The sequence below is a fragment of the Marmota monax genome, unplaced genomic scaffold, assembly GCF_021218885.2.
Source record: "Marmota monax isolate L192 unplaced genomic scaffold, Marmota_monax_Labrador192_F-V1.1 WCK01_AAM20220418_F8-fsc00031, whole genome shotgun sequence".
NCBI classification, from domain to species: Eukaryota; Metazoa; Chordata; class Mammalia; order Rodentia; family Sciuridae; genus Marmota; species Marmota monax.
The window spans coordinates 8,040,340-8,053,453 of NW_026695197.1; the positions used below are offsets into that span (position 1 = coordinate 8,040,340).

Genomic DNA, 13,114 nt, shown 5'->3' on the forward strand with positions numbered 1-13,114 from the left:
TGTCTTTTCTCTTTCTCCTGCTAATTAACTAATTCAGGCTAGTCATGGATTCTAAATTTTCTTCAGTTACTGTGAACCATAACCCAATTTGAATTTTTTCCTAAGGTTATATAAACAGCCATGCTTACTGAGCATGTATTATATACAAGCCCCAATACTGTGTATATAGAGATATAAATCTAGCTCCTGCCTTCAAAAGTTATTGAGACAGAGAAGTAAATGACTCTGAAACATACTAAAGTTTGAGAATCATTTACCCTCAGGCTGAGTTTTGCTCTCCCTGATAGAACAAGCTTAAGGCTAAAATATAGGAAAAGCTCACTGTCTTGACCTGTCAGCAGTAATTTGCAACTACATCTTTTCTGTCCTACTATATCCTGTTGAACAGCTTAATTGAAAAATCACTTATGTTTGTAATTGAAATTAACTATGGTTTATATTTAAATAACGGTTTTTGTTTAGAATTATATATTGTTTAAAGTGGTTGGTTTTATCTGTGTTTCGTAAAGGTATTTATAAAAACTCATCACATTTCTAGCAGTAACATCCTATTTAGTATAAGGCAAAATGTTTTACATCAAACCCCTTCTGTATAATGGCCAATCAAAGGGTATTTAAGGTGGCTGAATGGATTTCTTGGCTCAGTATTCAAAAGTAAACATTTTTAGACATTAAACTTAATGTTTTTCCCTTTTCTCAAAGTTGAGTTTATGTAACCTTCATTATTTGCAACTCTTAAAATCATCAAAGTTCTTACTTAAGCAGCATGTAGCAACACTATATTATTTTCATCCTTATATGGATTTTCTGATATGTAGAAATTTGGTTGAAAACCAATATAGTTTTCTGGCACATATCTGCTTAGCTATAAGAATGCTATCATTTAATTTTTAAAAAAAATATTTTTTGAGTTATAGATGGACACAATACCTTTATTTTTTTACATGGTGCTAAGGATTGCCTCGCACATGTGAGGCAAGCACTCTTCCGCTGAGCCACAACCCCAGCCCCAAGAAATACTATCATTTAGTTTTTAAGAAGATAAAACAAGCTTTGTTTACATGAACACGTATCATTGATTTTTGAAAAACCAAAAGAAATAACTTATTTTATCATGCTTTTATTTGACAAGAGACATTGTTTTCTTTTTTAGGTAACCAATAGGAAAAGTACTCCCCGGTCTTCATCTGTAGAACTGGATGGTTCCTACTTGAGTGTTGCCAAACCACAAACTTGCAGTCAAACCAAGGGAAGGCCGAAGTCTGCAAACCAAGACTCAGCTTCAGAATCTCATATGGAATACAGGAACAATTCTTTGAAACCAGTAACCTTTCATCATCCCAAAGAGAATCCAGACAGGGTGTCATCAGAGACCAGAATATGTAATTATGAATCTCCAGGGAGAAAACCAGTGGATACAGCACCATCAGAGAAACCTCCACCAGAAGAACTGAAGATGAAGGAATGTCTACATATTAAGCCTAGTTCGTCTAGTCAGTGTCGTGGTCACAGATCTTCTGAAAATGAAGATCATGTGCATGAGAGCCATCCTACAAGCATAGTGTCTCAATGTTCCAAGACAGATCCAGAATCATGCAGTTATTGTGGGCTTTCTTGGGGATCTCTCATGCATGGTGGAGGGGCTCTGCAACCCAGTGAAACTGATGTCAAAAAGCAACTCTCAGAAGATAGAAGGAAACAACTGATGCTTCAGAAAATGGAGCTGGAAATTGAAAAGGAGCGTCTTCAGCATCTGCTGGCTCAGCAGGAGACAAAACTTCTCCTAAAACAGCAGCAGCTTCACCAGTCTCGGCTAGATTACAATTGGTGAGTCCTGCTTATTCTTTTTAACAATGTCTATAGTTTGGAAAACACATATAAAGTAGTTGGTATATTACTTCAGCAGATGTGTAGGAACAGAAATTCTTCCAGCTCTTGGCTTGGTCAAAATGTATCATGACTATGCCTACAAATTAAATTCCTGTCTTCTGTGAAAGACAAGAAAGATTACCTTGTCTTCTAAAATTTTAGATTAGAAGAACTACCTCTGAGCAGTCCAGTGTAACTTGGTGGATTTCAAAGATAATATTTTTAAATGATACTACCATTGTACAGAATTGATGTCAACTCTTAGGTATTAAGTAAAAACTTGAAATTTCAGGGTATGGAATCAGATTGTGAAGAAGTGTTATTAGCTGTCATCATTGCATATTTATGTCTATCTGCCATTATATAAATATATGTAACAAATGATAGGAACCTTCTAAGTTTAACCCTTTCTGGTCATGAAGCAAAACCTGTTTAATAACTGATTCTTATAAACCTATTCACATTTAAACTGTTATTTTAACAGTTCTTTCCTAAAAACAGTGTCAAAGCTAAATTGCTATTCTAATACTATATAGTGGTCAAAATAGTTTCATAGCAGAATCATAAAATTTGCTTAATTTATTCAAGAAAAATAGTAATAAATCATACAATTTTATTTAAAACAATAAAATATAGTATTCATACTTTTTAAAAGTAATAAATTGCAAGTTTTCATAGGGAAGTGCTTTTTTATCTCTGCCATTTCCTTCTTGGTCAAATTGCCCATTTTCCCTTGTACACATTCTTACTAGATGCATGCATCACAGACACAGTGACAGTTTATTTTCTTTTACTTCTTAGGGTTGATTTTCTTTCACTTACAGATTATGCCTAATATTTGTAAAATTTTAATTGCTTTGAGAGTCCTGGTATTTTTCTTCTCAATGTAATACCTACTTTTCTGGGACATACAAGTTATCCTCCTCTTTCTTTTCCCCCTTTATTGAAGAGACCTGGAAGCTTTCAAAGTAAATGAAAATGAAGGCTCTTACAGGATTGTCACCAAAGACTGCAGTTGCTTCATTTTTATGATCCCAATCCCTAATCCTCCACTTAGTGTAGGCTATCCTGGGAACTTAATTTAAGAAGCATTCATTGAATGTCTGGAATATGTGAAGTATTGTTGTAGATGCTAGGATAAGAAATGATTCAAGTTTGGTCTTTATTTTGAAGAGAGTACAGTCTAGCAGGGGAAAATGAATAATATTAGAATAGGCATCCTATTCATTTGTGTAGCATTATATATTCAGATAATACTGGATAATGATAATATAGTCTATATTGTTCTGTACTATCCTAGCTTATATAAGAGATCTAGGAAGCACAGCATTTAAGCAAGTTTTATATATGTATAAATTGCAAAATGTATACATATTCATATATATATTTTTAAACTTTATTTCATAGTAAGTATTGAGTCACAGGAAGTTGCAAAAAACAGCACAGAAAATTCCCATGGATCTTTCACCCAGATTTCCCCGTTGGCTATGTCTAGCATAAGTATAATACAATATTAAAACTGCTATATTAATATCGATACAATGCATGTTTGTATTTTTATGTATGCCATTTTACCACATGTGTAGATATGTAAAGCCATCACTACAATTAAAGAGCAGACATATTTTGTCACCATGAAGATTGCCTTTCCTACTACTCACCATTTATATTTCTTCTTCTGAAAAATTTCTGTATAGTTCCTTTATTCATTTATTGATTGAGTTATTTGTGTTTTTTGTTTTTGTTTTCATGGGTTTTTTTAGTTCTTTTTATTTCATAGAAATTAACACTGTATTTGAGGTGCAGGTGACAAAGATTTTCTCTCATTCTGTAGGCTCTCTTTTCACGTTCTTGATTGTTTTCTTTGCTGTGAAAAAACCATGTTAGTTTGATGCCAAGCCATTTATTAATTATTAATTTTACTTCTTGCGCTTCATGAGTCTTGTTGAAGAAGTCAGTTCCTGAGCCAAAATGTTGGAGTATCAGACCTACATTTTCTTCTAGGGTTTCTGGTCTAAATTTCTAGGTCTTTGATCTAGTTTTAGTTTTGTGCAGGGTGAGATTCAGAGGTTCAATTTCATTTCTATTATATATGGATTTCCAGTTTTCCCAGCACCGTTTGGTGAATAGCCTATCTTTTCTCCAATGTATATTTATGGTGCCTTTGTCTAATATAAGATAATTGTATTTATGTGGATATGTCTCTGTGTCTTCTATTCTGTTCCATTGGTCTTCAATTCTATTTTTGTGACAGTACTTTTTTGTTAGTACAGCTCTGTAGTATAATTTAAAGTCTGGTATTATGGTGTCTCCTACTTTTTTTTTTTTTTTTTCTTGCTGAGGATTGCTTTTGGCTATTCTGAGCTTTTTCCAGATGAATTTTATGATTGCATTTTCTAACTTTATAAAGAACATCATTGGAATTTTGGTGGGAATTGCATTATATCTGTATAGCATTTTTGGTAATATGGCCATTTAACAAAATTAATTCTACCTACCCAAGAACACGGGAGAGCTTTTCATTTTCTAAGGTCCTTTTCAATTTCTTTCTTTAGAGTTCTGTAGTTTTCATTGTTAGGGTCCTTCACTTTTTTTGTTAGATTGATTCCCAAGTATATTATTTTCTTTTAGGCTATTGTGAATGAGATGGTTTTGCTGATTTTTTTTCAGCTGCTTTGTCATTGGATTATAGGAACACAGATGATTTCTGGGTGTTAATTTTGTGTCCTGCTACCTTTCTGAATTTGTGAGTTCTAGAAGTTTTCTGGTGGAGTTTTTTTTTTTTTTTGAGTTTTCTAAATATAGAATCATGTCATAGGCAAACAGAGATAGTTTGATCTCTTCTTTTCCTATACCTTTAATTTTTTTCTTTTGTCTAATTGCTCTGGCTAGAGTTTCCAGGATATCCCTGTCTTTGTTTCTATTTTTAGAGGAAATGCTTCTAGTTTTTCTCCATTTAGAATGATGTTGGCCTTGGGTATATTTAGTTATGTTCCTACTCTCCCTAGTTTTTGTAGTGTTTTGATAATTCTTTCAAAAAACCAACTTCTTCTTTCTATTCAACTATGTTGAATAGAAGTGGTAAAAGAGGGCATCCCTGTCTTTGTTTCTATTTTTAGAAGAAATGCTTCTAGTTTTTCTCCATTTAGAATGATGTTGGCCTTGGGTATGTTTAGTTATGTTCCTACTCTCCCTAGTTTTTTTAGTGTTTTGAATATGAATGGGTGCTATATTTTGTCAATTGCTTTTTCTCCATCTATTGAGATAATAATGTGATTATTTTCTTTAAGTCTGTGTATGTGATGAATTACATTTATTGATTTTTCATATGTTGAATCAAACTTGGATTCTTGAGTTGAAACCTCCTTGATCATGGTGCATTATCTTTTTAATGTGTTTTTGTATGTAATTTTCCCATATTTTATTCAGAATTTTTTCATCTGTGTTCATTAAGGACATTGTTCTGAAGTTTTGTTTCCTTGATGTCTATGTCTGGTTTTGTTATAAGGGTGATACTAGCTTCATAGAATGTGTTTGGAAGATTTCCCTTCTTTTTTGTTTTTTGGAATAATTTGAAGAGGATTGGTATTCTTCTTTAAAGGTTTGGTAGAACTCTAATGAGAATCCTTCTGGTCCTGGGCTTGTCTTCGTTGGTAGGCTTTTGATAATTGCTTCAATTTCCTTTCTTAAAAATTAGTCTGTTTAAATTTTCTATATACTCTTGGTTCAATTTGAGTAGGTCATATGTCTTTAGGAATTTGTCCATGACTTCAAGATTTTCTACCTTATTGGAGTATAAATTTTCAAAATAATTTCTTGCTATCCTCTGTATTTCAGTATGTCTATGGTGATATTTCCTTTTTTCATCACAGATTTTAGCAATTTAAGTTTTTTCTCTCTTTTGATTAGCTTGGCTAAGGGTTTACCAGTTTTGATAATTCTTTCAAAGAACCAACTTTTTCTTTCATTGATTTTTTTGAAGTTTTTAATCTCAATTTCATTGAAGCTTTGATTTTAATTATTTTCTGTCTTTTTGATTTTGGCGTTGGCTTGTTGTTACTTTTCTAAGGCCTTGAGATATAATGATAGATTATTTACCTGCTAGCTTTTTTATTCTTTTAATGTATGAGCTCAATGATATAAACTTTCCTCTTAGAATTACCTTCATAATGTCCCAGAGATTTTGATATATTATATCTATGTTCTCATTTGCTCCTTTTTTTTTTTTTAAATTTCACCTCTGATTTCATCTGCTATTCATTCATCATTCAATAGTGGATCTATGTTATAGTTAGTTTCATTCCATTATGGTCTGATAGACTATATGGTATTATCTCTGGTTTTTTGTATTTGCAAATAGTTGCTTATGGCCTAAGATATGGTCTATTTTAGAAAATATTCCATGTGCTGCTGAGAAAAATGTGTATTTAGTAATTGATGGATGAAATAATCTATATATGTCTGTTAAGTTTAAATTATTAATTATATATTTTAGGTCTGTAGCTTCTTTATTAACTTTTTGTGTGTGTATGTGGTGCTGGGGTTTGAACCCAGGGTCTTGTGCAAGTGAAGCAAGTACTCTGCCAACTGAGCTATTTCCCCAGCCCTTTATTAAGTTTTTGTTTGGGAGATCTAGCTAGTTTATGTGAGGCATGTTAAAGTCACCCAGTATTATTGTGTTATGGTCTATTTGATTCTTGATATGGAGAAGGGTTTGTTTGAAATAAGAAGATGCTCCATTGTTTGGGGTATAAATATTTGCAAAATTGCTATTTTCTGTTGTTGTGTGATTCACTTAAGCACTATGAAGTGACCTTCTTTGTCTCTTCTGATTAACTTTGGCTTGAAGTCAACTTTATCTTATGTGAGAATAGATACTTCCGCTTATTTACAAGATCCATCTCAATGATATGTTTTTCCCATTGTGTCCTATTTCTTTTCAGAGATTTTTCTGGGTGTTTTGTTTTGTGTTGTTTCAAGCGGGTTCAGAAGTGATTTTTGAAACATTATGTATGTTTTAATATTAGATAATTCCAACATTTGTATCATCTTGGTGCTGGCTTCTGATGATAGTTTTTTCTTATACAGTAAGATTTTCTTCATATGCTGAGTGATTTTCAATTGCTTTTGGAATGAGATATTCTGAGTTTTACTCAGATATTCCATTTTAGCAGGAAGATCTCTGACACTACTATAGCAGAGGGGTTGGATGCCTTGTTAGAGCTAGTGGAAAATGGGAAAATAGCCTCCCACTTGTCCTTTGTTTGGAATAAGGAAGTGAGGCTACAGTTTTTCCCATGATTTGGGGGCTGGAGTAGGGTACTTAGTGTTTTGAAGTTTTTTGCCTTGTAGGACTACCTCTTTCTTGATTCTCTGATAAGAGAGGGCAGGCTTCTTGTGCCTCCCCTCCCCCTCTCTCTCTTCCTCCAGGCTTTTGGAGTTTTCTGGTGAGAGAGGGCAAGCTTTTTCTCTCTCTCTCTTCTTCTTTGGAGTTTCTGGGTTGCCAACTTTTCTAATATATCCAAGGTGTATGAGGCAAAAAGAAAGCCCTAGAAACTCATCTTGTTCCTGTAGATCTGGTCTACTTTTTCTGCTTACCTTTTAAAGTCTTATTACAAGATCCATCTCAATGATATGTTTTTCCCATTGTGTCCTATTTCTTTTCAGAGATTTTTATTTCAATATGACATCTAGGTGTTTTAGTTTCAGGTGTAGGGAGAAGTATATTTACTTCTGTTCCAGACCTGGAATTCCCTAGAGATTTTAGTGAATAAGACAGCCATAAATATGTAAACATTCAGTGCATTCAATGGGTCAAATGATTTCTAATTTTCTTCCAATTTCATTCATCCAGTAACTCATAGGACTCAGATTTCATCAACTATATTTCATTTTCTATTCAAAAATTAGACTTTTATCAAGTGAGCAAAATACTTTGCAAAGTACAATTATCAGGAAGGTCTATAATATAAGTCTCCTAATAAGAGGAGAATGCCTATTTTCTGTCATTAGCCTTGAAATTTGTTACTTTTTTAAAAAACTCTTAAAATTTATACTTATCTGAAAAACAACTCAACTGAGCTCATTCAAGTTCCTTCTTGGGTTCAGATCTCTTTATGCTAATATCCTTTTAATTTGTTTGTGTCTTATGTTCTGCCAAATTCCCCTCCTTGAAATGGCTGTTATTTGACTTTAGTGCATTCTCCTGGATAGATTGAAATTACCTTTGGAAGACATTATTTACTTTCAAGCTTTAGGAAACCCCTGGGTATTCCTTTGGGACATTTTCAATCTTCTTGGGAAGTTCTTGTGATCTAAATGTTTATAAACCATCAGACGGTGTCCATTTGTAATACTCGCCATCCATAGAACTGGTCAGCCTACTTTCTGGGGCCTTAGTCATCTTTTAAAGAGTTTTTGTGACTCTTTGTGAGTCTTGGCCATCATAGTTCTGCCATTTCATTTGTCCTTTAAAGCTCTAGTCATAAAACAAAATTCCCTCTATCAAGAAGTGAGTGAGATGCCCAGATAAGCCAAAACTCAGAGCATTTTTAATTCCATGGCTTTCATCTTTCATTCCTCTGCTTAACTTTTGCCCTGAAAGTAAGCTGGTCTTCTGTTGTGAGCTGGTACAATGCAGAACTAGAAGCCTAAATTTATCCATTTAACTAATCAGTATCACAATTCATATTTCTAGGCTGAGAGTTGCCCTACTCTCTGGCCTACTTTTTAGATTTACGTAATTTTATCACTCACAATTTATCTGATATTCAACTTTCTGCACATTAGTATCCTATACCAAGAATATCTCTCAAACGAATCCTCCTAAGACATTGCCTTTATGGTACCACTTCTGGATTTTAAAAACCCATAAGAATTTCCTACTGGATTATAATATCTATTCAAACTTGTGTGCAAAACTTTTTATAATCTGTAATCACCTCTCTCCCCATTTGCCCCACTTGTACTGAGATATAATTTTCACCAAAGGTAAGTTTTATCTCCTTGAACCGTTCCCAACATGCTATTTATATTTCTTCCTCAAACCATACCTTTTCTTCTGATTTAAATATACTTTGCTCTTTTACATTTATCTACTCCTTATCTATTCATTACAGCACAGTTAAAACCCCTCTACTTAAAATTTTTAGGTCTAGTTTCTTTCTTAGCTAAGTTATTGCACATATACAAAATTGACCCATTATTGTTTGATGTGAAATGTAGTTCTATAATTCATTTTAATTCCCCTTATTTAAGCAAACATTTACTAATCCCCCTATTCAATACAAAACTATATGAGAGGAGTATCAAATCAGCAAGACTTGGTCTTGACTCTCAGTATACATAACATAATCCTACTTTCAAATTTATACATAATTTGAAATTTTATATATTAAAAAACCTCACTTTAATTAAATTACTAAAGTAATACTTGTCATGCACAAGCATTGTTTATGGTGCTCACAATGCTCAGGAATAATATTGGGAAACAATCTATAATTACTGTCAAGTGAGTAGTATAGAATTCTTAAAGTAGTTCAGAATTTGAGGATGAACCTGTCATATTGGAATAACACTTAAGCATGTTATTAACATTTACTTAAACTCTACTTAACAATTTATTCTGCTATCTTGATATTACACAATGGTCAATAAGAGCTTTCAAAATCTTTATGAACCCTTTCTAGACTGATCTGAGAGGATTTATCCAGAATAGTGTTTATCACATGCCAAGAACTACCTTAAATCCTTTTTGGAGCAAAGTAGTGTATGTATTATGAATAAAAATTAAGGCTAATTATAGATATTTAGTCCAACACTGCAGTGCACATTTTTAATCTCAGGTTCTCAGGAGGCTGAGGCAGGAGGACCACAAGTTCAAGGCCAGCCAAGGCAACTTAGCAGTACCCTGTTTAAAAAAAAAAGAGCTGGGGATGTAGCTCAGTGTTTGAGTACTTGCCTAGGTTGTGTGGGCTCAATCCTCAATATCACAAAAAAATTAGTAATTATCATTGTTTCCCACTCTTATAATATTCTTGAGTATATGTACTTTATACCTAATTATGATTAAAAAATATGCCTTTATCATTTAAAAATGTGTTACCTTAGATGAATTATGTGTCTGTGCCTTGCTTTAGCAATCTGTAAATATAGAGTAATAAATAACTACTTCATAGAGTAGTCATAAGGATCAGCGCAACAGTATATGGAAAGTGCATTCCTTCAATGGTGTCTTATATCTTCAACATCATCATTTCTACCACTGCTGCCAACACTGCTCTGACTGCTTCTATAATTGCCTGATTTTTAACATTTTACATTTGCATTTAACCTACCTACGTCTGTGTCACTACCAAATATTAGTCTCAGTTGTCTCAAATAAACAATAAGTTCCTAAGGGTGATTAATCTTTATAATCTCTTTGTTTATTCTTATGTATAGATAGCTACAATTATAAGAAAATGATGATACCATATGAATGGTGTTTTTACCTCTTCATGGTGTGTGATTTTATAGTTAAAGAATATACTTATACAAAGAACCAGATAACATTTCTACAAAACAGAGAATGGGTAGTGTCACATATTTGGTATTAGTAATTGACATCACTTTTGTGCTGATTTCAACAGCTTTGCCTTCTCAGAACATGTGAGTATGGGATTTTGGTGTCTTCTAATTCTTATTTGTCTGTGTCCCAGAGCAACTATTTAGTCAGTGAGCTGTAGACCCAGCTCTTTGACATGTGACTATTAGAAGTGGGGAATTCCCACATAATATTGGACATGATTAATGATACTTAAGTTACTAGAATTCCTGTTTAGACTTTAGTGACCAAAATACACTAAGCAATAGAGTGAGTCTTTAAATTTCTAGAGAATAGATTCAAAGTACTCCAAAAGCATCTATAATTTTGACTTTTTAAATTATATCATAAACTATTCTCTTATAAATAAAGAGAACAAAGTCAATTTGTGCTTATTTATGTATGTTTAGTAATTATCCATTTGTTTGTTAGTGGTGTGGGGGAATTGATCCCAGGGCCGTGCACATGCTGTGAACCTGCTGCAGCTATACATCCAGTCTACCCATTTATTTTTGACAAAGGTTTAATTTGAAAATGATTGCTGGGAAGCTACGGATCTAGTTGGAAGAGCATAGTTTTCCAGGGATTATCAGTTAGCCTCTCAGGCTCCTCAGGATTAGAAATTCTCTAAATTTATTTTTACAGGTTAAGAACTCAAGCTGTATTTAAGTCTACAAAACTGGTTCCTGACAAAGAATTTACTAAACCCCAGGAGCCCAATCTGGATATGAATGGGAGTGATCCTGGACCAAGGTAAAAAGAGCTGGGTGAAGGCAAGATATTATACTAAGGACTTAGATATTTAGAATATGTTTGGCATCAAATTGTAGCTTAATATTCATTTTTATTATTTTTGACCAAATTAATAATTGTCATAAAATTTTTTGAAAAATATAGAAAAATGTGAAGAAAATAAAAATTCATTCATAATCTTTGAGCCCTTTCTCCTATTTTTCTTTATATTATTTATATTCCATATTAAGTAATAGGGACTATGCTTATATAGATTTTTATTTACTTTTTCATACATTTTTTATCTCATTAAATATTTTGTGAAAATATATTCATTCATAGCTGGGTGTGGTGGCACATGCCTATAATCCCAGCAGCACGGGAGGCTGAGGCAAGAGGATCATGAGTTCAAAGCCAGCCTCAGCCGTCCAGAGAGTAGGGCAACTCTCAGCCTAAGCAACTCAGTAAGACCCTGTCTGTAAATTTAAAAAAAAAAGTCTCTATATTTTTTTTCATTCATTCATTCAACAAATATTTAACATGTGGCAATTATGCCCCAATTAGCCTGATATTCCATAATACAGAATTTTGCTATTATAAATAATTTCTTAAAGAATATTTCTCTGAGTTTTTTACTTTATTTCTTCCTATTTCCTTGGCATAGATATCTATAAGTGCAATTAATAACTAAAACATATATGAATATATGTAAGATTGTAGATTCATATTGCCAGATTGTTTTCTATAAAAGTTAATTCCATTTATGCCCTCAAGGCAATGTTTAAGAATTCTCACTTTATGAAATTTTAGGTATTTGAGGCCATTGTTTTTTCTTTTTTTCTCTCTATTCTCTTTCTTCTCTCCTTTTAGTATTCCAACTATGTATATAGTAAACCTGTAGATATTATTTCATAAGTGCCTGATAACTGCTAATTTTTAAAAATCTTTGTTTTTGTTCCTTATATTGAATAATTACGATCAACTTATCCTCAAGTTTTATCTGTTACTTTCAATCTGTCGTTAAACCCTAAGGGGTTTTTTTTTTTTTTTTTAAGTTTTGGTCGTGTATTTCACTTCTGAAATTTTCATTTGGATTTTTGTTATAATTTTATTTCTCTGATGAGATTTTGTAATTTATTCATCACAAGCATATTTTTCCTTATTTTCTTGAGTATGGTTATAATTCCTTTCAAGTGCTACTTTTAACACTTGAGTCATCTTGGGGTTTATGTTGTCTTCCCTGAGTATTAATCATGTTTTCCTGTTTTTTTATATGTCTAGTAATTTTAGATTTGTTATGGTCATTGTGAATGGCTCTGAAATTTAGTTATATTCCTCTGAACAGTGTTGACTTCTTTGTGATAACAGGCAGTTAACTTGCTTGGACTCAAACTCTGAGCCACAGAGGCTAGCCTGGAGGGTAGGTCCATTGGACTGGCCTGGCACTGGGCTAGGCTGAATCCTGGGACCATGGGAGCTGTCTGCGAGAGGCAGGTCTGGAGACTACAGCTGCTGGGGCCAGTCTAGAGGCTGGATCCACAGATTAGCCTGATGACTTGGGCTGCAGGGGCTGGCCAGGTGATCCGGCAGGCCTAAAACCTGAAGCCATTTGGTCTAGCATAGTGCTAGCTGTGTGAGCCTGAGTCTGTAGAAGCTGACTTGGTACTGGGGCAGCCCCTAAGTCAGAGCTGTAAGGGAACAGCCTGGCACTGGGACTCACCCAGAGCCTGGGGCCTTTGAGGTGAGCTAGTGGTGAAGTGGGCCTAGGGAAGAAATTCAAATTTGCCAGGCAGGCCCGGAGCCTGAGGCAGAAAGATCCTACCTGGTGCCAAGGAGGGCCTTGCTGCCTGGTGTCTGGGGCCATGTGCATCTATCTACCTAACACTGGGTTTTACAGGGGCAGACTTGGTTTGGAGATCTGGAACAAAG

The 13,114-nt window shown here is 33.7% G+C and overlaps 1 protein-coding gene across 6 annotated transcripts in view; it reads left to right on the top strand.

Moving 5' to 3' along the window:
- Window positions 1-13,114, top strand: part of Kiaa1328 (KIAA1328 ortholog) — a 293,544-nt gene that overhangs the window by 172,313 nt on the left and 108,117 nt on the right. For 4 of the 6 annotated variants that reach the window (XM_046428260.2, XM_046428262.2, XM_058573876.1 and 1 more), the window contains 2 exons: window positions 1,154-1,827; window positions 11,099-11,206. In XM_046428260.2, coding sequence (XP_046284216.1) covers window positions 1,154-1,827; window positions 11,099-11,206 — 782 coding nt within the window. The remainder of the gene's footprint in view (window positions 1-1,153; window positions 1,828-11,098; window positions 11,207-13,114) is intronic. The other 2 variants (XM_046428261.2, XM_046428263.2) reach the window with 1 other exon arrangement.